The sequence below is a fragment of the Rattus rattus genome, chromosome 6, assembly GCF_011064425.1.
Source record: "Rattus rattus isolate New Zealand chromosome 6, Rrattus_CSIRO_v1, whole genome shotgun sequence".
NCBI classification, from domain to species: domain Eukaryota; kingdom Metazoa; phylum Chordata; class Mammalia; order Rodentia; family Muridae; genus Rattus; species Rattus rattus.
In genome coordinates, this window is record NC_046159.1 from 88807259 (window position 1) to 88831442 (window position 24184).

At 51.1% G+C, this 24184-nt stretch overlaps 3 protein-coding genes across 5 annotated transcripts; 2 read left to right on the forward strand and 1 right to left on the reverse strand.

Annotated features, from left to right (window-relative positions):
* Positions 1–5488: 5488 nt before the first annotated feature.
* Positions 5489–9426, reverse strand: LOC116903799. Of its 2 annotated transcripts, XR_004388296.1 has the most exons (3): positions 8451–8543; positions 7847–8246; positions 6102–6189 (listed from the first exon to the last, which is right to left on the reverse strand). XR_004388296.1 is itself a non-coding variant. In XM_032906491.1 (2 exons), exons 1-2 carry the CDS (start codon positions 8504–8506, stop codon positions 5937–5939), a joined length of 309 nt encoding a protein of 102 aa, XP_032762382.1. In that variant the 5' UTR covers positions 8507–9426; the 3' UTR covers positions 5489–5936. The 2 variants fall into 2 exon arrangements, 1 of the variants encoding a protein (XP_032762382.1); XM_032906491.1 differs by lacking the exon at positions 7847–8246 and having other exon boundaries at positions 5489–6189; positions 8451–9426.
* On the forward strand, positions 9320–13162 carry Hoxa11 (homeobox A11). The gene is made up of 2 exons (XM_032906490.1): positions 9320–10241; positions 11667–13162. Exons 1-2 carry the CDS (start codon positions 9533–9535, stop codon positions 11897–11899), a joined length of 942 nt encoding a protein of 313 aa, XP_032762381.1. The 5' UTR covers positions 9320–9532; the 3' UTR covers positions 11900–13162.
* A 1285-nt stretch (positions 13163–14447) lies between these two features.
* Positions 14448–24099, forward strand: Hoxa10 (homeobox A10). 2 transcript variants are annotated; one of them, XM_032906493.1, is made up of 2 exons: positions 14448–14996; positions 22518–24099. In XM_032906493.1, the coding sequence occupies exons 1-2, from the start codon at positions 14987–14989 to the stop codon at positions 22790–22792; spliced, it is 285 nt and encodes a 94-aa protein (XP_032762384.1). In that variant the 5' UTR covers positions 14448–14986; the 3' UTR covers positions 22793–24099. The 2 variants fall into 2 exon arrangements, with proteins under 2 accessions (XP_032762384.1, XP_032762383.1); XM_032906492.1 differs by lacking the exon at positions 14448–14996 and adding an exon at positions 19897–21348.
* The last annotated feature ends 85 nt before the right edge of the window (positions 24100–24184 follow it).

The following is a 24184-nucleotide window of genomic DNA, read 5'->3' on the forward strand; positions in this document are numbered from 1 at the left end:
TTAAAATGGACACAGAATGGATTTACGGATTAGTTGAGGTGGTTATGGATTATGATGACTTCTTAGATTTTTTTAATTTTTTATTTTATTATTGTTGCTGGTGGTGGGCTTTTGTTGTTCTTGATCTTGTTTTGTTTTGTCTGAGATTCAGTTTCCCTGTCTTGGAACTCACTCTGTAGACCAGGCTGACCTCAAAGTCAGAAATTCACCTGCCTAGTCTCCAGAGTACTGGGATTCAAGGAGTATGCTATCATGCCTGGAGACTTCATTTTAAAACAGTAACCAGCCTAAAACTTTTCGAACAAGACAGTCAGGAGAATATTATCCTCCTCCTGAAACAAACAAACAAACAAACAAACAAAAAAACCCAAAACCCCAAAAACACAGGAATAATAAGGCAGACACTTATCCATAAATAATGATGTTAAAAACCTCATTCGAGTATTTTTTTTCTAAAAAGGAAACTTCCTGAATAAAAATTATAAACATGGAACTTGAAAAAACGACCTTTTCCATCTGCTCTCAATACTGTCAGATTTATTAAGTAACTTTAAGTGGATGGTTGTAAAACGTCACTGTGCATTTCTCTAAGTATTTACGCCTGATGCCGACCTGAGGCCAATCTTTTTCTTTCTTTCTTTTTTTTATTAATGTAAGATTTTAAAAACAAACGAACTTAGAGACAGAAGGGGAAAATAATCACTTAAAAATACTCAACCTAATTTAAATGTTTTGTTAGAGATTCACCCGAAGGCAGTGAAATTCAGCTCAGTGTGATGTATTTGTGGACGAATAATAGCCAGATCATAGATAAGTACAGATTGCTCGATGCTGGGTGTTTGGGCGGGTGAAGATGCAGCATCTCGCTTCCTCTTAGTGAATTCCGGGGGCTAGGAGCTGTGAGGAACGTTGCCCTGGACTACTAATCCCCTGATGGGGGTCCATAGGCGCCCTTCTGGGCTTGTGAACCTCGACTGAAGAGACTCTAGGGGTTTGCTGATTTATGTGCATTCCTTTAAACTTGATCGAATGCACGGCAGCAGCCTGAGAGCTGGAGAATCAGAGAAATGTGCAGCGAGTTGCTGGCTTCCCATTTTTCATAAGCAAAGATGCGGCCCTATCCGAAAGGCCCGGAGAGATTTATGCCTGCCTGGGTTTTTAGACAGGCACGCTAATTAAATTTTCATCTGCTCCGCCGACGGGTAAATAAAATTGGACTTCGTTCTTTATGAAAATTACCACTCAGTCCTCACGCATCTACCGAGAGCCGACGAATGCCTGAGAGGTGCCTGCTATTTAAAATGTTATTATAAAAGAAAGATGATGCTCGCGCAGAAAAATTCCAACGAGAAAGCAGCCAAGGCCTTGCCACAGTCCATTTCGCTTCTATCCGGCTCTGCTGCAGAGCTGAACACACCCGACAGAAATCATTTCACCGGTGTCTGAGATCTTTAAACTTCTGCGAGCCGTCGAGCGGCGCGGGCCTACCCAAGTGCCAGGGTGTGGGCAAGTGAGAACAACGTATCCGCGAACTCAGAGGGCTGCTGGGTGTCGCGCCTGTTGGGGACAAGCGCCGCATCAAACCCTGCGTCCTAGCACAGGACAGTCCTGCTCAAGATGGAGGCCCACCCGGCTCCGACGGTGTGAGGGCGGCAGACAGAAGAGCCGCAGGATCGCGGCGGAGGTCGCGGTGGTGGGATCAGCAGCTCGTGCTACGTGGACACTGGAGGACCGCGGACACGCGCTGTGAGCCGCCCGGAGTCGCAGGCTGACGTCACCGCAGGCTTCACAGGCCTCCCCGGGCTCCAGGCACTATTTGCTGAGGACGGACGACCGAGGCGAAAGTTTTGTGAGGGTGCCCCCTTCTCCGCCCCGCCCCTCCGTCCCCAGGAGAATAATCGGGTATTTAATCTCTCCTGGCCTTAATTCTTGGCTGCGTGGAAGGTGGTTTCGCAACGGGAAATAAAACATGACAGGAGCATTTTCTCGAAAAGGGGTTTTTGAGACAGGCTGAGAAGACGGTCCCAACACTTAAGCTTTGGGAGCCTGGAGCTGAACGAAAGGACCCAAGGAGAGCCAGGCGCGGGCTCCACCTGGGCAGGGAAGCAGCCTCGGGACGCCTGATCCTGGGAGCATCTGACGCCTGAAGTCTGAGGACAGGAACCGGCGCTCCGGAGCTTAGCACCGCCCGGGCCTGCCTGGCACCGTGTAACACCCAGGGGCTGGCCGAGGGCGGCTGGGATCTAGGAAGAGGAGAGGGCCTTGGGAAGCCCGGTTTAGTCTTGACTTCTGCCCTAGGGACAGGGGTTAGGTAGGTGGTGAAAGCGTGCTTGGGGCTTTGTTTCTTGGCCATGGAAACAGGAGGGGGAATGGAGGTGAGACGCCCAGAGTGCGTGGATTGTCTGGGCTGCTATTGAGTGGCAGAGGCTGGAGACAGCCGAGTCCTCCTCCCGCTCTTCGCTCTTCGCTCTTCGCGCAGTAAAGGTCAAGTCCTCGGCGCCACCTCCTTCTTCACGGTCAGGGCCGCCTGAGAAAGAAGCCGCCACGACTACAGAAAAACACAGAACACGTAATTGGCCAGGCCAGCACTCTTGCTGCAAACGGGTCTTGGCCCTGGTAGCCTGGGCCTGAGCACCGAGGCAAGACTCTCTCTTACTTTTCAATCCCCTTTATGCCCATCCTCCTTTGAAAGAAAGGAGTCTTTGAAGCTAGGGATAGCCTAAGCTATGCCTTTATCCTGGAGAGACAGAAATTGCCCCTGCACGGGAGATTTCGGAGCCCGCGGGGGCCTCTCCAGGGCAAGAGGGAGCCTATGCACGCCCAGAATAGACGCTAGCTGAATCGAAGTTCTGGTCGATAGGAACAGTGGCTCAACCGGCCTGGCGGCTGGGATTCGGATATGAAAATAAAGATCCTGCTGGGGCCCTCCAGTCCAGACTCAATATTTTTCAGGTTTTTGGTGAGACCCTTAGTGCCCTTCTACCTAAATCTACTAAAGGAGGTGGACAATGTAAAACTTTAAAGGGGGTGCCAATGTAAAACCCCTCCATTCCTGCCGCCTCTCCCCTAACCCCTCATTGTGCTCCACGGGACAGAGAATTCCCCTGTCTGGCAGCATCAGGTCAGAGCATCAGGCCCAGCATTAAACACAAAGCTTTAGACTAGTTGGCCACTGGCCGTAACACTCAAAGTGAACCAAGAACAAATTATCGGTTCCTTTAAAAAAAAAAGAAAGAAAGAAAGAAAACAACAACACCCCGGGCTTTCCCCCTAGAGCTGCGGTAAGGAGAGACATCTGAAAGGGTAGCACAGAATAGATACCGTGGCAGAATTGCCTGGCAAGGTGAATAGAGGGCTCCTAGAGCTCGAATCCTCCTGCAGGCTTGGATAGACATTGAGGCACTTCTTGGATTTCTAATGTAAGCTACCACCAGCAGTGAGCAGAAGTGGGGCTGCTCTAGGAGACATTTGTAATTTAGGGCCCCCGAAGATGTTCTTCAGAACCTCAGCCTAGGGACGAAGCCCAAAGACCAGGACCAACCTTCTGGGTGTGCTCCTTTGTCGTCTTTGTGAGTGAAGACACCACAGGCTCAGCTGAGGAGATCACCCCCCTTTAAGCCTCTGTGGGGAATGAGCGTGGATATAAAGAATATAAGAAGATAGATACTGGGAACTGGGGTTTCGCCCTTCAAAGTTTTCCTCACCCCACTCCAACCCACTCTCTAGGAAAAAAACCAAGTCTTCTCTAATGAGTCAGCAACCATAAACATAAAAATAGTTCTCAAATAACGACCCCCCCCTCCCCTGGTCAACTTGAAACTCACCAAACTAAATGATAACCAGATTGTTTAGGCGATGGAAACCCCAAGCTGAGCTCTCTGCTCTACCAGAAGAAAAATACGGTCTTGTTCAGATATCAATGGATAAGTAATCAGACCCACTAGTCCGGTGAAGAATCAACTGTTGAGGTCAAGTTCAAGGTATTATTACCTGTGCTCTTGCTGTAGAGAGCAGGTAGGCCAGCTCAGAAAAGGGTTGGTTCCTTGACCAAAAAAATACAAATTAACCCCAGTCAGTCTCCACCTACTAGTGATAAGGGGAATCCCCTGATATTTTGCCTGAGTATAACGTGACGGATTGGCCATAATCTGCCAGTGAGCCATTCTCTGAAGACAAATACTTGGACATTCCAGGCAATCCATCTCCTTAGCTCGCCGCTGTGGAGGGAAGGCACACTCCAAAGACACCTCCTACTTTGAAGGAGAAAGTACCTAAATGTAGGTCAGGCCTGGAGTCACTGGGAAGAGTTCTGTATTTATTTCACCAATGCCTCTCACCAGTCAGTCCCCACACCTGTGTGCAAACATGGCCCCCAGATTGGCCCTAGTTTTCAGGTCAGCTTTATAAACACAGTACAAGGAAAGTAAGGCTCGGGACAGCAGCAAGAGGCAAAATATGTATGGTGTTTTAATCAGTCCATGGAAAAACAGCTCTAGTTGATTGAGAGCAAGACCTGGTCAGTCTGGTGGGTCCAACCCATTCCAGGCTAGCTACTGCTTGTGATTACTCAGAATGGAATAGAAGCAGTGGGTAGGGAGTGTGGTGGGGGAGGAGAAGGAGGAGGAGAAGGAGGAAGAAGAGGAGGAGGAAGAGGAAGAGGAGGAGGGGGAGGAGGAGGAGGAAGAGGAGGAGGAGGAGGAGGAAGAAGAGGAGGAGGAAGAGGAAGAGGAGGAGGAGGAGGTACTTAGAATGTAGTACTCATTTAAAAAGTTAAGAAATCCAGTTCAGGTCTCTAGTGAAGACCTCCTTCTTTAAAACCCCCAAGGAACTATGGAGTAGTTTCCTTCCAGAGAACACCTCAGCTCTGAACAAAGAAGAGACACCAGAAAAGGCAGGAGAAAGACTGAGAAAGGATAGAGAGGCGAGGTGGGGGACAAATAGATCAGGAGGAACTGCCTGGGGACAAGACAGGCTGGAGGAGGACCTGGAGAGTGGAGGTAGCTTGGTTGTGGGTTGGACATTCACACTATGGATGATGGGGGGGGGGGGTTGCGGCGCTGATCCTTCCAGGAACTGCACTGGGGATTTCAGATGCCCTGGGTTAAAGACACCTGGCTGTTGCTGCCTCCCAAACCAGCCCCACCGACAGAAGGCAGTAGCAGCCTTGCAGCCTTTTGAGTTGATGCTAGGAAGCCCAGAGTCTAGGAGTGCTTATGGTTGCCCAGGTTTCTATTCTCCCTTGAAGTGGCATAGTACTAAGTAACCTATCAAGTGACAGAGCTTCCAGCTCAAATCTCTTGAATGGCTGTGTTGGAAACCGGCCTGGCACAGGCAATCGGGCCACAAGGCCTTACATTGCCTTTCCAAAAAAAAAAAAAAAAAAAAAAAAGGGCTCCTCGAAAGCCATAATCACCCTGGGCAGCTTCCCTCAATGCTCCCCCCCACCCCCACTACTGCCCATACATCTCCGACTTCAAGGAAAAACAGATTCAGCAGAGGCACCTGAATACACTTTATTCTGATATTCTACCTCGGAAGGAGAGAGGAGCGAGCAAGGTGCCTCAATCTCTCTCCCTTCTTGGTACATTTAGTCCGACAGGAGGAAAACAGCAGCCACACGAGCCGCTGTGGACACTAGCATATACCCTTTAGGACCAAATCAGAAGAAACCTCCGAAAAGGCTTGGTTTGTTCTGCCGATCAAATCTCCTTCTTAGCCTTTCAGCCCGACGAGGCTTACTCATTGGCCACCTCCAAATGCTGCGCCGGGTGAGCCTCGGCCAGGCCCTAAGGGGGTCTGCCTAAACCTTGAAATTCGGGAAAACAAGAAGAGATTGAACCGGCCCCCTCCCTTCTTTACAGACATACACGCACCGTCAGGCCGCGGCCACTTCCTGCCTTTGTTTTTCTTCCTCCAAACATTTTTGGCCTCTTGCATTAGCCGCGGTAGGGCTCCGGGTTGACGATTAAAGGAAATAAACGTTGAAGAGTATTTTCTGGAGACAGCCCCGTGCTGTGGAGTTCTTGAGAAAGAACAGCTCCTGGGAAACCAGTGTCCAGGGCCAATGTCATAACCTTGCCCGCAGCCGCCTCTTCTAGGACTGGAACTCGGACTTGGCCTTCCGGTGTGCTCTTACCCCTAGTTGGGTCTTCCCCAGATCCTGGTGGGCTGAAATCGACCTTGGGCCTCCTGGAAAGCCAAAGAACCAGTTAGGCTCAGAGCAAAGTGAAAACCAAGGACCAATCTTCTTCCAGATTTGGTCCGAACCTCAGGGCAGCTCGCACCTTACTGTACCCTGGTGCCTGACTGAAGAACATTCACACTACCAGGGCCAAGCAGGCGGAGGCTAGGCAAAACGGCTTCTATTAAGCAGCCTTGGGGATCTGAGCATCCCACTTCTTGTCTCTGTTTAGAGAACTAAAAGCAATCGGCAGCTCCAGGCCGTTTCCCCGGTTGCCATCAAAAAGCCTTTTCCTCCTCCATCTTCACCGCAGCGCCCCCATACGCTCCCTTCGAGGATGCCCCTCTGGGGCACCCCTCTTTTGCACAGCCTGTAGAATTGCTCTCCCAGCCACTCGTGGAGCACCTTCTTCTCCCGCAGTCTTCCCTTGGGAGTTTGCCTTTTCGCCTGCTGACACCCATGGGATACAGACCTGCCGGCTCCTATTCAATTAGCCCTTCACGAGAACCTAGGAGGCATTGGCTGTGCAGAACACTGCACAGTGACACACCGACCTTTCTGCGGGTACCCCTTCTCCCTGGCATCCCAGGATGTCGAGTTAATTATGAGAGAAGCTGCCATGTAGAGTCAGGGGAGGCGGCCTAGCGTCCCCCGCGGCTGGGCCACCTCGGCCCCACTGTTAAGGCACAAGCTGAAGTTGACTGCCAAAACTGCTATAAAACCACAGGTCTGTCTAGAACTGTTTTCGGTTCTCCTAGACGCCCCCGGGTTCAATTATGGTCTTAAAAGCCCTAATACAAGTGCAAGAATTTGTTTGCCTTCACCCAGGGCGGGGCGAGCCCAGCAATGGTGGCGCCTTTGTTATGGCAAAGTCACTGAAACCCTTCAGGCATTCCTTTTGTTCGAGGGAAAGGGTATTGAGGACTGGGTGGGCTGTTGGCGAAAGTTTGAGGTAGCAAAACCAATCCAGGGAACTGCTCAAATAAGACCATTTGCAACCCCACCTCCCTTTCATATTTGATCCCCAGAAAGATATTGTGACGAGAACAAATATGCTTGCCTCCTTGGTGACTGCTGGAAATAGAAGTTTTTGCTGCAGGACCATCCTGTGGCTTTGATCCCCAGCCTTGGAAGGCCTGAAGCTATCCTTCCCCAACAACCTCTCGCCCTCCTAGATCTCCTTCACACACCACAGAAGACATCTATGAAGCCACAGTGGACAAATATGTCAAGCTGGAGATGCACAAATAATTTCAAGTTCAGCTCTCAGGGATTTCAAGGGGCATGAAAGTTTCCGCAGCAAATCCTGAATAAAGAGTTCATTAAACCAATGTGTCCGAGTAGCTTGATTTGTGATAAGCAGCCCTTGTAAAAGAGGGGAGGGGGGACTTGGAGCCACATAAACATTAATGCTAATAAATTAGTTTACTCCACTACACAGTAATTACTTGATATTATTGATATTTACAGTGGGCATTCAAATGCAATGGTGGGTCATTATTTGGAGAAAATACATAACGAGAGTAGTTCTTTTCCAGAGCAATACATGATTAAATTTGTTATTGAGTCAGTTACAGTCAGCTCAGCAATAAATAAATAAATCGATGTTGACACTTAAATACCAAAGATCTTTATACTCTAAATCTCCCCAAGATATGTAAATACCTTTGGCTATTTCCTGGATGAGGAAAGGGAAAATGGTTTTCATTTTTCACTTTTGACTGTTGTGACACCCTGGCACCTTCTAAGAAGGGAGTTGTGGGGAGCCCCCAAGTCTGGAGCCCCATCTCTGCTCAATCTGCCTGACTGTTCTTTGCTCTCTTTTTTTTTCTTTCATTTTCCCAAAGTACGTCTTTGCTCTTGGAGAAGGGCAGTCGTTATTTTGTCTTCTTAATCCCCATTTCCTCCTCTGGAGAAAGCTAAGTGCGTCTTAGCAGCCGTGGACCCTTTAGAGTTATCTATCTGTACAGCAAGCCTTGCCCCTTTCGAGATGTCGCTGTGGCCCAAGGTGCAGGCAGCTAGGAGAGCACCTCTCTTTTCTTTGGCATTGTGCTTCTCCTGTGGACTAAAGAACAAGAATGATGGGAGCTGTCTGAGTTTCCGCCTTGAATATCCTTTGCTTTCACTCTTAGGTTTTGCAAGGAAGAAGAGACTCCTTTCTTAGCCAGGGTTTGGGCCATTACTCCCTCTTTGCCACCCTCCTTTCCCCCCACAGCTCTGAAGCCTTGCGAGCAGCCTGGTGCCTCCCCGCCCCAAAGGTGCAGCATACCCAGGAGAAGGCTCCTCAGCGCCTCTAAAGCAGCCCAAGGTTCGCCTCAATTGCATGGTTTCCCGATTCGTCAGCTTCAGCAGACCAGGCAGCTTGCGGACCGGTGAGCAGAGGCGCCTCTGGCTCTGTGGAGTCACTCCGAACCCCTACAGGCAGCGAGGAGAAGGGGTTCCTCCAAGGACAGAGTGTGGGATGAGGAAGTAAGCAGAAAGATACAGGGAAGGTGGAACCCGGGTAAGGCGAAGGCCCTTCCGGACAGCGCGGATTATTGACAAACCGCGGAGGAAAGCCGCTTTGCCTGTTGGCGGTTTGGGGACGGAAGGCACTAAAGCGCTTCGGAAGTGACCATGAATGAGAGCGTGTAATCAAGTCACCGTGCAAATCGGACAAGCCACGAGGCCGGCACATCCGTGGCTGCGAAGCCTGGCCCCAAATGGGGTCCAGCCAGATTCTGAGACTGAGGTGCTTTCCAGAGCAAGTCTGTGGGAGGGGGACTGCGAAGAAGGTGCTGAACGTAAGCCTTCGGATAACAGACTCCGGGACCTGAAGCTACACAATTCCGGGCGTTCACCTGGCCACCCCCATCCCAGAGCATCCCTCACCCACCGGGGAGTGGGGGGAGGCGTCAGGAGTTGCGCTCTCTTGCCGCCCTCAGAGCGCTCGTGGACCAGGACCGTGCAGCTGAGCAAAGGAAAGCTGCTTGGGGGCGCACCCCAGCCTTTCTGCGAGCGGGGAGGCCCCCCAGCCAACATGAGTTACACCGGCGATTACGTGCTTTCGGTGAGAACACCGAGTGACGATCTGTTGCTTCCCCTGAGGTGGCTACAAAGAAAGGAAGCCGAGGAGGGAGGGGGGGGAAAAAGGAAAGGGAGGGGGTAAAAAAAAAAAAAGCCGGGACTAGCTCGCGGCTTGTCAATTTCAACATCGGGTCACATGACCAGCACCTCCCTGCTAAGGATGGGGATAGATTTCCACGTCAGCTTACGTCTCCAAATTTCTACTTCACGGATCCGCTTCAAAGAGGCAGCTGCAGTGGAGAATCATGTTAAGCTCGGCTACTGCGGAGAGCCCAAGGTAGCCCAATGATGGATTTTGATGAGCGTGGTCCCTGCTCCTCTAACATGTATTTGCCAAGTTGTACTTACTACGTCTCGGGTCCAGATTTCTCCAGCCTCCCTTCTTTTTTGCCCCAGACCCCGTCTTCGCGCCCAATGACATACTCCTACTCCTCCAACCTGCCCCAGGTCCAACCCGTGCGCGAAGTGACCTTCAGAGAATACGCCATTGAGCCCGCCACTAAATGGCACCCCCGCGGCAATCTGGCCCACTGCTACTCCGCGGAGGAGCTCGTGCACAGAGACTGTCTGCAGGCGCCCAGCGCGGCCGGCGTGCCTGGCGACGTGCTGGCCAAGAGCTCGGCCAACGTCTACCACCACCCCACCCCCGCCGTCTCGTCCAATTTCTATAGCACGGTGGGCAGGAACGGCGTTCTGCCACAGGCTTTCGACCAGTTTTTCGAGACGGCTTACGGCACCCCGGAAAACCTCGCTTCCTCCGACTACCCTGGGGACAAGAACGCCGAGAAAGGGCCCCCAACAGCAGCTGCGACCTCCGCTGCGGCGGTGGCGGCGGCGGCCACGGGCGCGCCGGCAACTTCAAGTTCGGACGGCGGTGGCGGCGGCGGCTGTCAGGAGGCGGCGGCGGAGGAGAAGGAGCGGCGGCGGCGACCCGAGAGCAGCAGCAGCCCCGAGTCGTCTTCCGGCCACACTGAGGACAAGGCCGGTGGCTCCGGTGCGTATAAAGGCAGCGCCCAGCGCTTTATGAAAGGGGAGTTGGGAATCTAGCGCAGCACCGCTGTTAAATTTTTATATGCTGTTTTATAAGCATATAAGGTTTATGAAGGGCCTTTAGGTTTCCCCCAACAAAACTTTGTTATAAAAGGAGGGATCACGTGGCGAGTGCTGAAATTGGCCGTGAAATACCCACCGGCCAAAGCATGCCTGCAGAAAAAAAAAAAAAATACAACTCCTTTTTCCTTTTCCCTTCTCAGCTCCTAAACCCAACAGCACGATTCCCGCTCGAGGCCAGCTCCAGGCTGGGGAGCCGGAGGTGGGCGCCTGTAAATTCCCCCTACAAGGGCTTCAGGAGCCTTTGATAGCGAGGTAATCCGGAGATTTTTATAAAAGCCATGTGTTGCGGAGGGACTCCAGTCCCGGCTCGGATTCAAAGGCATCGCCTGTTTAACGATGGCGCTAGGAGCGCATTTAACAGATAAAGTAGTCCACTTAGCTCAAGCAATATATTAAAAGAAACAAATTAACCTAAAGTTGGCCTTTTTGTCCAAAGGAAGCCATTTTCCTCTGGCGAGGTTGCAATTACGTGTTGCCTTCTGTTTTTCACAATTGTTTTTAAATCAGTCAAAAGCGTGTGTGTGTGTGTGTGTGTGTGTGTGTGTGTGTGTGTGTGTGTGTGTGTGTGTGTGTGTGTGTTTCTTAAAGGTGGGGGTGACCAAATAGCTCCTGCGTGAGGTTTAAGGTAGCCTCTCTTTGCCCTACCCTTCCTAAACTAGCATCCCTACTGCTGAGGGCCCTCTGGCTATGTGGGGATGGTGAGTACAGAGTGAAGGCCTGGGTAGGGGGTTTCCTCTGTCACCTCCCACCTCGAGAGAGCTGGGAGGCTGGCGGAAGAGACTAGAGCTGGTGATCAGAAGTCAGGCTGACAAAAGACCCCGCAGCCTCCCCAGATGTTAAGGAGGGCTAAATCATGGCTACAACAAGGAAAGTCTGGAGCCAGGATGCGTGCCTTTACTGCCGCAGGAACAGGCGGCCCAGGTGCTGAAGGTGAAATGTCCTCCTCGGGCGGCTGTTTGTTTAGTCTGGCGGGGCAAGGAGCAGCCTGCAACCCCCACTTGCCTCCGTTCAAAGCGGTTCAGGCAGCGCAAACTCGCCTGTTGCTCTGAGGAGCCTTCCTTTCTGCTCAAGGGGCAGCCTGAGCCCTTTCCCTGGGGGCCTATCTGGGGAGCTGGCTTTTATCTGAAGCCGGCTCCAGACTGCAACTTGTCCCTGACCAGCAATAGAAGCCTGAAGGCAGGGGCCTGGAAAGACCTTGAAAGGGCCTGGATTGGGCCTCTAGACCCTGTGGCCAGACCTTCTCCAATGGGGGTCCTGGGGAGAAGGTCTATCGCCCGCTCACTCTTTGCCTTCTCTCTCTCCTTAGGTGGCCAACGCACCCGCAAAAAGCGCTGCCCTTATACCAAATACCAGATCCGAGAGCTGGAGCGAGAGTTCTTCTTCAGCGTCTACATCAACAAAGAGAAGCGTCTGCAACTGTCCCGTATGCTCAACCTCACCGACCGTCAAGTCAAAATCTGGTTTCAGAACAGAAGAATGAAGGAAAAAAAGATTAACAGAGACCGGTTACAGTACTACTCAGCTAATCCACTTCTCTAAGGCCCCCGCCTACTGGAATTGGGAGAGGGCTTCATACATGTGAAATAATATGCAGATTTTGCCCTTGACAAGGTCAAGCCACATTGTGACTTGGAAAAGGGGGGGTGATATAGGAGAGAGGGGAGGCTTCCTTTGCAGAGATAGCCCAATAGGAAGGGGCCTGAAACTCTCTTGGTTCAGATCTCCATGGCTAAGCTTCCTAATAATAATTGGATTCTAAGAGTTGTGAATCAACAGAATGAATGGTTTGGGACCCCCTGATGGTTCACTCTTAGAGCCTGCAAAAGCTTTGGGCTGGGTGTGGTCACTGGGGATTGGGCCCCCTGCCAAGCCCTATGGAGGCCACCCGCTCAAGACCCTCTGCACAGAGCCTGCCCACCCCCAGGTCTCCCCAGTCAAGAAATTGTATGCCCCAAGCCTAGTTCAGCTTGGAGATAGGGGTAGGCGGAAAGGGGAAGATTCCTAGAGATCCAGAATGGGGTTGTTTTCCAAACGTAATGTGAAAGACAGTTGAACTAAAAGGTGGCTGTGAAATGGGAGAGAGCTGGGGGCCCTGGAGGAACGAAAAATCTATCCAGATGACGTTAATATCTTTCCATCCCGCCTAGCTACCACTGATCTGCACCCAAACCTGAGCTCCTAGCAGCCACCTTCTGCAGCCCACCTGGGTCTTCTACCTCCCAATGGTGGTGATGGGTCTTCATTCAGGCCCCATCTCAGAACTGACAATTCCTGGGGTAGAAGACATTGAGAAATCCAGAAGTTTTGCTGGTTGCTGGCCCCTCAATCTCTACAGGAAATGCCTGTGGAGTTCTACAGTTTGGCAAACTCCACCACGTTAAGGAAGCTTGGATTTGGTGTGTGTAAGGCAGCAGAGCAGTAAACCTGGCCAGTGGCTCCTTGGCCTTTGGCTATGAGGGGCTGAAGTCTCCCCACTTCCCAACTCCCCCATCCCTACGCTGCCCTCTGTGCTCATTGACTCAGAACTGAGCTTGGGAGCTTCTCGCAATCTTCTAAGAGCCGGAGAGTGATTTGGAGTTATTTTAAAAGATAAATATTATATTATATATATATTTCCCCGAAGGAACCAAAGCGAATTTTAAGATGCAATGTAGAGGGGGGTGGGGATAATAAAATATTTAAAGGATCTATCTGTTTACAGTGTTCCAAGGTTTAAACTCGCTCACTGCTAAAATATTTGAATGTATGCTTCATACAGGGATGGTGTTCAAAAGACTTGTAAATAAAGAAATCATAACCTAATGTGTTTCAATACTCCTTTTTCCCACCCCACCCCCCAATAAGTTGATTTATTTGAGGGTGCTGGAGAGAGTGGGGAGGATGTTGGGGATGGTCTTTTTAATCTCTTACAACACTGTGACATTTGGAAAGGGCTGGCATACTGGGGGCCAGACTTCTAAGACCTGAGACCTTCCTCTGGGGAGCCAGGCGCTCTTCAAATGAATCTTTTCTGCCTCCCTGCTTTAAGAAATCCCTGGTGATTCTGTCTGTAATGAGTACCTTTGGCCAGTTCTTACCCACCATACATTTCCTATATGTTTTAACACACACAGAGAGAGAGACAATAGGGCATACCAAAAATAAAAAGGATAGAAAATTGAGTATCGGGTCCTGGTGTGACATTTCTCTCTCCCTGTTCCGCTTTTTCCTGCCAAATGTCTCTTCTCAGCGAGCATCCTTTTAGCAGTAAAAGGGGTGAGTTACCACGCCCCTGAGAGGTGATGGAATCAGGGTTGAGCTGCAATAGAAGCTAAGCATAGGAAGCCCGGGGCTATATGTCCTTGTGGAAGGCAGCATATTAGGGATGGGATATGTCAGGGCCGAGGGTGTGAGACTTCACTCCTTCCAAGATGGCCTTGGGGGAACTGCAATAGCCAATGGCCTAACCCAGGCTAATCTTGCTCACCTCAGGACTGAATAAAACCCCTCTAGGTGTACCTTGTGAGTCCTTTCAGCAAGAGATACCCGAGACTAGATACCAAGGCAGACCTAGAACGCTCAGAGCCTCTAAGTGTGCTTCCTCTCCTCTCCAGCTCCCTCTCGGTTCCCTTGGGCAAAGAAAGATGAGGGCTTGCTTGTTCTTTGTTTGCTGCCTTTGAACTTCTGCCTTAAATTTGGACATCACCCATAACCTTGAGGGGCAGGGCAGAAAGGACAGAGCCTTTTGTTGCCCACCCCACCCTCTTTCAGCCACCCAGGCAGAGCCAAAACAGCAAAGAGAGTCTCATTTGGAGAGGGACCCTAGGCTCCAAGAGCCTGCACTGTTTATTTGTTTGTGTGTTTGTCTAACTGGCGCGACAGGGGTGGGGAAAGAGAGCTGAAAGGGGAGACGGACAGACCCTCTAGATGAATGTCTTTGGTTGATCGGCAGACACATTGAGAAGAACAAGGGCCCTCCTGGGGGCGAAAGGGGGCGGGCAGGGAAGCCCGGTTTAGGAAAAGACTTCCTTTGGGATGGTTAAAGATTAACCAAAGTCTCTCAAGTTGCTAGAGAGAGTCTAGCCAGGAGAACTGCTTGCAGGCGGGCGGCGGGCGGGCGCGGGTTTGATTTCTGAGCCCTATAAAAGCCCATCCTCCGATGGCTGTGACAATGTGGTCGTAAACCCGTCCCGGGCCGGCCAATTTGCATATTTGGAATGCGCCGCTATAAACCCGGCTGGGGTTTTGCAGCAATTTCTTAGATGTAAAAATGAGATCTCAATAGCAGCGGGTTGGGCACATTCTCTTGCTCTTTCTCTGCCCGGAGCCAGCTTCCTTTTCTGGGCCGCAGACTGGATCGCCAGCCTCGCCTAGGCCCGTAGCCGCCACGAGATGGCGCACTCCCGATCAATGTCAAAGCCGCCAGGGAGCCCGGAACCCCAGCGAGATTCTTGGCCTTTGTTCGCTTCTGATACTAAGAGCAGCACGGTACGTTATTTCACTTGTCCGGCTCCCCTTCGTATTCAAAAAGAGGGGGCCTCGCGCTCAAGAAGTGACTGAGGCTGCAATTTAAAGCAGAGCGCCTTCGTTAGGCCTTTCCGCGTCGCGGCGTGGAGAAGCTGCTGCCCCTTGGCAGTGATTTCAGAAATGAGTCAAGGTAAGCGGCCACAAGTTTATCAATTTCACTGTAGTAGAGGTGGGAGTGGGGACGTAGCTGATGCCTAAGCAAAGCTCCAGGCCACGATTGAGTTTCTGGGGTGATGCCCGTTTGTCGCCCCCACCCCCCCACCCCTGCCGTCCCCTCGCTCCCTAAGGTTGGAAAGCAGTGGGAGGCCTAAGTGGAAAAGTTGCCCGCTTTAGCTCCGTGTGCCAGCATTTCACCCAAGCTTCTCACCCCAGGCGATCTTTCGATTTTGCTGAAAATTTCCGATCTTAATAAGTTGATATGGTCCGAACCCAGACCAAAGGGACTCGGCTGTGCTGGGATTGGGGCTGTTAGGAGAGGAAAGAGACAGTAGACTAGGAAAAACAAAGTTTCTCCTTGGAAACAATGGGGTGGTCAGCATCTGTGGCCATTTGAGCGGGGATTTTTTTCCCTAGGGCAGCCCGCCAGAGGTTACCGATTTCCTCTTAGGTGCAGCCTAGAAGTCTGCCCAGCAGGCTAGTGCAAATCTTTGTTCCCAAAAAAGGCCATTCAAAGAAGTAGCGTTTGGCTTTTCTGAGGATATTGGAGACAGCCCCTTACTGCATACTTGGGATGCAGCATCATGATCCTGGTTGGCATTTTCCAACAAAATCTCCTAGCCATTAAAACGAGGAGGGGCTTCTCATCGCATGCCTTGCAACATTGTGCAAAAAAAAAAAATTTTTATACTGTTAAATATCGGCATATTTGCTTAAATGGCACGAGGGATTACGCGTGCCTCCTTGTTTTTATAAAACAAGTTTTAAATAACCCAAGTGCTTATTACATCTTGAAGGCCAGATTTAAAACTCACATTTCTCCCATACTTAAATTTTTATTTTAACATCTTTGTATTTGTTTCTCGAAATAGTTTCTCTTCCCAAATATACAGTGCCATAGATGAGTAAAAAGAACTCCAGGACATGTAGATGCTTCCCCTATTCACAAGTGTGTGAGCGAAAATTGTGCTTATGAATAATCGCTAGTTTTGTTAAGCGTGAGCTTCTAGCAGGAGCAGGAGCAGGAGCAGGGCCCACTCTGTGCGACCACCTCTTCTTGCACTCCCTATGCTTCTGAGCTGTTTCCAGTCTTAAGGCCAGAGAACCAGTTTCTTACCTACAAAACACTGGTACTTCAAAATTCCTGACAAAAGGACTCGGTACTCCCCCTGCTAAAGGTCGGGGGCCAGGCCAATAGTAGGATTTAGAGGAGGGAAAAACTAAAAAATATTTTAAGGATAGATTGAACCTGGTAAACAACAGCAGAACGAAAAGCAAGGAGAAAAAAAAAACCCAAAAGCCCACACATTAAACATCCCTGGAAAATGTCGACATTCCTAAAGAAAAACAGGAAAAGAGTGTTGCTCATGGAAAAAATTCTAGTTATTCATAAATATATGAATGGGAGAATTTCTGAAATTTTATTAATGCTGAACACATTGAAGTTGTATTGCTTTCTCCATGAAGCTTCGACCCAGCACTACGGTCCTCTAAATAACTGGGAACCCAAAAAAACATTGAGAATGCCTTCCAGGTACAAACAGACTGGTATTTCATTCTCAGGACCTAGATTTTTTTCTTTTTGGTTGTTGTTCGTTTTGCTTTGTCCTGGTGTAAAAAAAAAAAAACTCAACTTATTTTCATATTAAGAATGTATTTGGGGAGCTTTCAAGAGCCTACTCAGGAAGAGGAATCTGTTATCAAGTAAAAGGCAGAGGAAGGGTTACACTTTCTTGATTCCTTTGCCTGGCATTTCTCGTGGCTCCATGGAGAGAATGAGTGCTATCGCCAGGTACAAACCGGCAATATTTACTCCCGAACAAACACAAACTCTGTCAGTGGTGGCAGCGATGTGGTTGCTGTACAGGCCTGGTTAAGGCCAGCAGGCACCAAGGGCTTTAGGTCAAAGGCGTCTAAAGAAGGAAAAGGGAATTAAGATGCTGAGAGGAAGGGGAAAGGAGAAAAGAAAGAGGAATCGCTATACTTAGTCTCTTAGGAATGACAACTCGCCATAAAGGCAAGGAGCTAATAAACAGAATATGTTTACTGAGGAGGCCAACACCTCATTGTTGTAGTCTAGGGAGACGCTGGAGCCTTCTGAGGGGTGCCTGGGGCTCCAGACTGAAGAAAGCCGAGCAGGCCCCCAACTCACATTTAACTTGAGCTTCTGAGTCATCGTATTTACTTTAAGACAACCACACCAGGCCAGTCTGCCGGACACTGGGCATTCCACATAGGCTCTCCTGTTGTTCCCTGGCTCAGCAAGTCTCAGTGGGGAGTAGGACAGAGATCCCCAGTCAGAGAGGGGTTGCTATGAAGGCTTACACACTTCCACAGGAACAGAAAGGAAACCCCCAATTAAGCACCCCGTTTGGTTTCCTGCAAAGGGAACGTTGAGAACAATGTCAGTGCCTTCACCAAGGTTGGTGAGGACTCAGCTGCCAATGCCACGGTCTGTGAGGCTGGTACCAAGTAATCCTCCTGCTGTCTTTACTAGAGGTAGCCGTGGTAGCGTGCACACTGTACTGGAGTTGAGTTTTAAACATGCTCAGCAAGTGCAGGCTTCTGAGTCCCTTACAGCCTAGAAACCCATTCCGCTATCCTACAAGGCCTTGGCTGGGAGCAGCTGAAGTGGCTTGCAGTTGGATACCTGGCTTGTCTTACCAGACAAATAGGCAGGGGCTGCTAAGTCCAAGAAGAGTCCTCTAGAGACTCTGAGGGAACAGCCTGGGGTGGGGGCATGAACTCTTAGAAAATGATGGGTCAAATCATGGGAATGCACAGATAAGGGTTTGTCTTGCTTTGATTCCACCCCACACACACAAGATCAGTCAGAACTACCCTTGGACTACTCAGAGGGATCCCTTAAGAAAGGTGCTGTCTCTGTCACTTTTTTTTTTTTTTTTTTTTTTTTTACTTCATCCTTGTAGCCTCTGCTATCTCAAACACACTCTCCAATGGCCGCTGGTCCTTTAAAAACCTCAAGCAGGGAAACTCCTTTTTGCAGAAGATCCAGACAGAGACAGCTCAGGAGCCTGGCCCACAAGCCTGCTGGCCTGCTGGAGCTCCTTTTCCTGAAGGAATAGTCAGCGTTCTTGGGACCTACTTCCCCACAGAACAGCTTTCCAGAGAGGTATCAGAATTGTTGAAGAGCAAAGTGCAGTCTTCACGCAGCCTCTGCTTTAGGACATGTTGGTGGCACGGTTGAATATAAGTGTTCCACCCAGCTAATGAAAGAGCAAAGGACCACGCACTCTGGAAGCTGAACTGGCTTCCGTGCTTTGGAACTTAGCAGCATCCTGGCTCTCTGGTCCCTTAGGCCTATCCGAGTGAAAATTTGCCTTGGCCTTGGATACAGAGGCAAATCAGACAGTTAATGCTGTCTCACACAGACCCAACTCTTATTTTCCAGAGCGGCTGACTGCAGAGAGCTGATGCCCATCTGTAGTCATTTCTTCCTCTCTCTCTCTCTCTCCTCTCCTCCATTTCCTTGCCTCCTCCTCCTTCCTCTTCTGCCTCTCTTTCTCTCCCTAGCCCTTTCTTTTGCATTTAGATGCTTAGATACCCAGCCCTCCCACCCAGCACCTCCAGAGAGACAGAGGTAGAACTGGCAGAGATGCTTGAGAGTGCTAGCAGAGGTATGGCCTCCTGGGCGTGGGCTTGCCAAGCAGCTGTAACCAACTGCAGTTTCTTGCATCTCAGAAGCCAGAGCCTGGCCTCTACCTAGCCAGCTTTCTTGCGTCCTCTTGATCTCAGGGTGCTGTCAGGGTCATCTTTGTCCGGGACTCCTTTTGGGAGGAACCAGAATATGGACAACTAAGCAAGAGTCTCTCCCTGTTGTTTGCAGCGGTCTGAACAATGTAGTTCAGGGGTCCTGAGCAGTCAACCGCTCTCCAGTTCCAACTGGAGCAGGTCTGGGTCATCCTGGAGACCCAGTAACCCACAGGTCAGGAGTAAAGCATCGACTACACAAGTTCCACTGGATCCTGCTGGAAAAGGTCACATTTCCTGAGTTTGACATAAGGCCCACATTTGGGGACTAGCAATGCTGCAGGTTGACCACTTTCAATTGCCCAAAGGGAGCACCCGAGCAGGGCCCGGTGTCTGGGAAGTAAAGCATCTGACCTCTGGAGGCTCTTCTAATAGGGCTCAAACCCAGCTCGCCTTCTAGGGAATGATTTCCTCATCACCACCTTGTTAAAATGTGCACGGTATACTACAAAAATGGCTGGGAAAAGGGCTGCCCCAGCCATGTCTTTAGGGGTGGGGGTGGGTACAGCAAGGCAAGAGCTTAGTGACAGGTTTTGTCAGAATCTCCTGGAGCCAAGGAATGCTAAAGCTAAACGGAAAGCGAGAAAGAAAGCAGTGTGGCAGAGGTGTTTGCCACATTCCTCCAAGGTTTTCCTTCTGGTTCTGCCAAGGCAGAAAAGCCAGAGACCCAAGGCCAACATTCTAGTCCTCTAAAGCTTTGGGTCTCCTCAAGAGGGAATGATTGGGGAGTATGCGTTTGACTCTGAGTGTGGGTAGAGGGGGGCATCCTTTGCCAGGGTTGCCAGCTCATTGATTTTCACCTCACTGAGGCAGCTGTGCAAGGTTGGGTGCAGGAGTAGAGAGCAGGAACCGATTGAGCACAGTGAAGGAGAAAAATCTTGACGGCCAAAGGATGGGAGTAAGACAGTGGTTCGGACAGAGGAGCCAGGCAGTGGTCAGACAGTGCATTTCGGACAGTATTCTTTCTTTGTGAGATGTTCGATGTGGTATTAGTTTACTGTGGGCTCTGGACCCTCCGAAGGTCCTGACAGCCTTACTACTACTACTACTTTTTTTTTTTTTTTTTTACCAGCCACGTTGGGAAACCAAATTTTATAACTGAGGCCAGCTCCAGGTCCAGAAATGAATAGGACACCTAGACTGCTACAGGGCCCACTTAAATGATCATGGGGCGACGGGGACTCATGGCCACTCCACAGCAGGCATGGGAGCACCCAAGGTTGGCTGGGGTGCACATCATAAACCCCCCACTTGTTAACAGCGCAGGGCCCAAGGGCGCTTCCAAATAGACTCTTGCATGAGAGGGTTACAGGTTCAAGAGACAGGTCCCCCGACTGCCACTTTGAGGCAGCCCCCCACAGTTCCGGCCTTTGGGCCATAGGTGTCAGGCGTGCGTCTTCTGGCCCATCAATACAGATTACATATTTATATCAATCGCGGGCTTCGAGGGCGCCCTCAGAGAGCGGCCCCGCGCCTACGAAACCAAACTGGGAGTGGTCGCGTGGAAACTCTGGCTCGGGATTGGCTGCAGGCGCCCGCCGCGGTGCGGGGGGATTGCTAATCGTATTCAGCATGTTTTGCACAAGAAATGTCAGCCAGAAAGGGCTATCTGCTCCCTTCGCCAAATTATCCCACAACAATGTCATGCTCGGAGAGCCCTGCCGCGAACTCTTTTTTGGTCGACTCGCTCATCAGCTCAGGCAGAGGCGAGGCGGGTGGCGGTGGCGGTAGCGCGGGGGGCGGTGGAGGCGGCTACTACGCCCACGGCGGGGTCTACCTGCCGCCTGCCAGCGACCTTCCCTACGGGCTGCAAAGCTGCGGGCTCTTCCCCGCCCTGGGCAACAAGCGTAATGAGGCGCCGTCGCCCGGAGGCGGTGGCGGTGGTGGCGGCGGGGGCCTGGGTCCCGGGGCCCACGGCTACGCGCCCGCGCCCCTAGACCTGTGGCTGGATGCGCCCCGTTCCTGCCGGATGGAGCCGCCCGACGGGCCGCCGCCACCGCAGCCACAGCCCCAGCAGCAGCAGCAGCCGCCGCCGCCCCCGCCGCAGCCACCCCAACCCCCGCCACAGGCCACTTCGTGTTCTTTTGCGCAGAACATCAAAGAAGAGAGCTCCTACTGCCTCTACGATTCTGCGGACAAATGCCCCAAAGGCTCGGCCGCCGCCGATCTGGCCCCTTTCCCGCGGGGCCCGCCGCCCGACGGCTGCGCCCTGGGCGCCTCCAGCGGAGTGCCAGTGCCGGGCTACTTCCGCCTGTCGCAGGCCTACGGCACGGCCAAGGGCTTCGGCAGCGGCGGCACGCAGCAGCTCGCTAGTCCCTTTCCTGCGCAGCCCCCGGGGCGCGGCTTCGACCCGCCGCCCGCACTGGCCTCTGGCTCGGCCGAGGCAGCCGGGAAGGAGCGAGTCCTAGACTCCACGCCACCACCCACGCTGGTTTGCGCCGGTGGCGGAGGCTCGCAGGCCGACGAGGAGGCGCACGCGTCATCCTCGGCGGCTGAGGAGCTGTCCCCGGCCCCTTCCGAAAACAGTAAAGCCTCTCCGGAGAAGGACTCCCTGGGTAAGCAGAGCGCGACCGAGCGCTCAAGTCAGACGGGCAGACAGACAGACCCACAAGGAAGGAGCAGAGGACCAGGAGCCCGCGCGGCAGCCACAGGCCTTGGCCCAAGCTGACGGCAGGCTGACCTCCTGAACTTGTTTTTAATATTTGGGCGTGGGGACGCTGTAAAAATCCATGTCCGGCTTAGGGCCCCACACCAAGACGTCCTCAGCTCTGGCCCTTGCTCACCCTGACTTGGGGGATGAGGACACCACGAGCAGCCCTCCTCCTGTGCATGCACTTTCTCGTGGCCCTGAGTACCCCCAGCCCTGGTCCCTAGCCCATCCTGCTCAGCGCGGCCCACGCGGGGGGAGGGGCAGGGAGGGAAAGTGGCTCGCCTGCAGATAGCACGGATGTTTGTAAAGCATCCAAAATAAGCAGCCGCCAGCGCCAATAAACAAGCCCATTAACCGGCGAAGTTCGAGTTTACGATCCCCCATGCGTTTTTCAAAGTTCCCGGAGGGGAGGGAGTCCTTGTTGTAAGAAAAAAAGAAAAGGCAAATTCGGCCCGAATGCTTGGGCCCTGAGCTGAAAGCCTAGGGATGGTCATTTCCCTTCTCCTGGAATCCGGTGTTGCCCAGCCTCACACTCCGGTTACTTGGAGAGACAGGAGCCAAACCCAAGCCCTTGACCCCAGAACCGGTTTTTCGGAACTTCCCCATTGGCCAAAACTACGTCCTTCTCTAGCCCGGGGCAATCTTGGACGCTAGGGTAAGCCGGTGAAGCTGCCAGCCTCTCTCCAAATAAGCATTCCCTTACCCCAGCTTGGGGCCGGCAGGAAATGCTTCCCTGCTACTCGGTGAGAGGCAGAGAAAGGCGTTAAGTTCAAGATGTACGGCCTTGCCTTCTCAGGCCTTTCATTCCCCCAGCGCCCCGCGGCGTGGTGCTAAAACAGGTGCCTGGAAAAAAAGTAAAGGAAAATGTAAATTGGGAGGACCGGGTGTGGATTTGAGGCCCAGTCGACTTTGTCATGCCTTTTGGAGGGATTTCTTGCAAAAAGAGGGAGGGCATAACCCTCTCTCTATGACTTCGGGCATCCCTCTAAATGGGAAAGACCGGGAATTCACCCCCCTCATACAGCCCGAGTGGCCTCGACTTAACCTTCCCCTCTGTATTCTCTTAAACTCCAGGCAATTCCAAAAGTGAAAATGCAGCCAACTGGCTCACTGCAAAGAGCGGCCGGAAGAAACGCTGCCCTTACACGAAGCACCAGACGCTGGAGCTGGAGAAGGAGTTTCTATTCAACATGTACCTTACTCGAGAGCGGCGCCTAGAGATCAGCCGTAGCGTCCACCTCACGGACAGACAAGTGAAAATCTGGTTTCAGAATCGCAGGATGAAACTGAAGAAAATGAACCGAGAAAACCGAATCCGGGAGCTCACAGCCAACTTTAATTTTTCCTGATGAAACTTCCCAGACAACGCGTTTTCGCTTCCCGAGCGCCTGTACCCATCCTTCTGCCTCCTGCCTCTGCCCCAGAACTCGCACCTGTGCCGGAGCCCCATTTCTCCCTCCCACACTCGCCATCTCCCAGGCCGTTTCGTCTGTGCAGGGCTGGTTCGTTCTGGCTTTTTGTTTCTTTGTCTGTTTGCTTGGTGTTGGTTTACTTGTTTTCTGGGGGAAAAAGCCATATCGCTACAATTCTATAGAGGTTGAGATCGTTCTCACTGTCAAGTCCTGTCTGGGCTGGGTTTGCTGCCTCTGGGACCCACTGCTAGAAAGGGGCTACTCCTCCACGGATCTAGTTTCCTGCCTAGTCCTGGGTAAATTTAGCCGGAAGCCCTAGGTCCCATTGTCGGCGCTGAGGTGTCTGGCCTGAGGTCAATGGTGCAAGGAGCCGCCACCGGGTTCGCCAGCCTGGAGTGCTGGGCTGTGTTTAATCAGGGAGTCCAGGCCTGGTTTCTCTTTTCTTCCTTCTTTTCTTCCTTGGCCAAGAGCAGAGTATGGAAGCGTGGACATTCAGGTTAGCTAAAGGGCTTGACCTGGCTGGTTGAAAGAGTGAAAAAGAAATAATCAGAAAGATTAATTTTTTCCTTCTTCTGTACGCTCGCCCAGCTTTAAGTGAAAATTAAAATGGGCAAGAGAAAGAAACCTTTCTTCCCGTTTGCCCAAGGTCTTGCTTGCCTGACTAAAATCCTTCTTTCACCTTTGAATTTCCATACCCTGGCTGTTGATAAATAATGCAGGTTTGTTTGTACATGTGGAATTAGTGGAGTTTCGTCATTAAAACTGTTACCAGTTGGTAACACGTGAAAAGCACACCACAATTCTCCCTACTTAATGGAGTTGGGCCTTTTTGTTTGTTTGTTTGTTTGTTTGGCTTTAATTCACTTTTTGTTTTGTTTTATTTTGTAGGCTTTCTGAAATTCATGGAAGCTTAGGTGGGCTGGGGCAAGCAGAAAAAACGAGAGAAGGGAGATATTGTTTGGATTTCCTTTATACTGTGAAGTTACATGCATAAAAGGGTCAAACCTGTAGGTGCAGAAAAGAAAAAAAACTATAAATACAAATCTGTATAAATGTCTATTATGAAAAATTGCCAATCTTGTTTAAGCAAATGCATTCTATCGTTATTATAAATGTTAGTTCTAGCTTTATTTACTTCAAATCTTAAATCAGAATAAATTAATATTGTATTGCTGCTGTGCGTGGAAAAAGATGATGTTTATGTTCTTATAGAATAAAAGCTGTGGAATGAAGCTTTTTAATTTCACCTCTTTTTTGACTGCTTATCTTCACCTTCCACTTTATCCTGTCCACCACTTTTACAACAGGAGGGCTAGCCCGAGCCCCCTG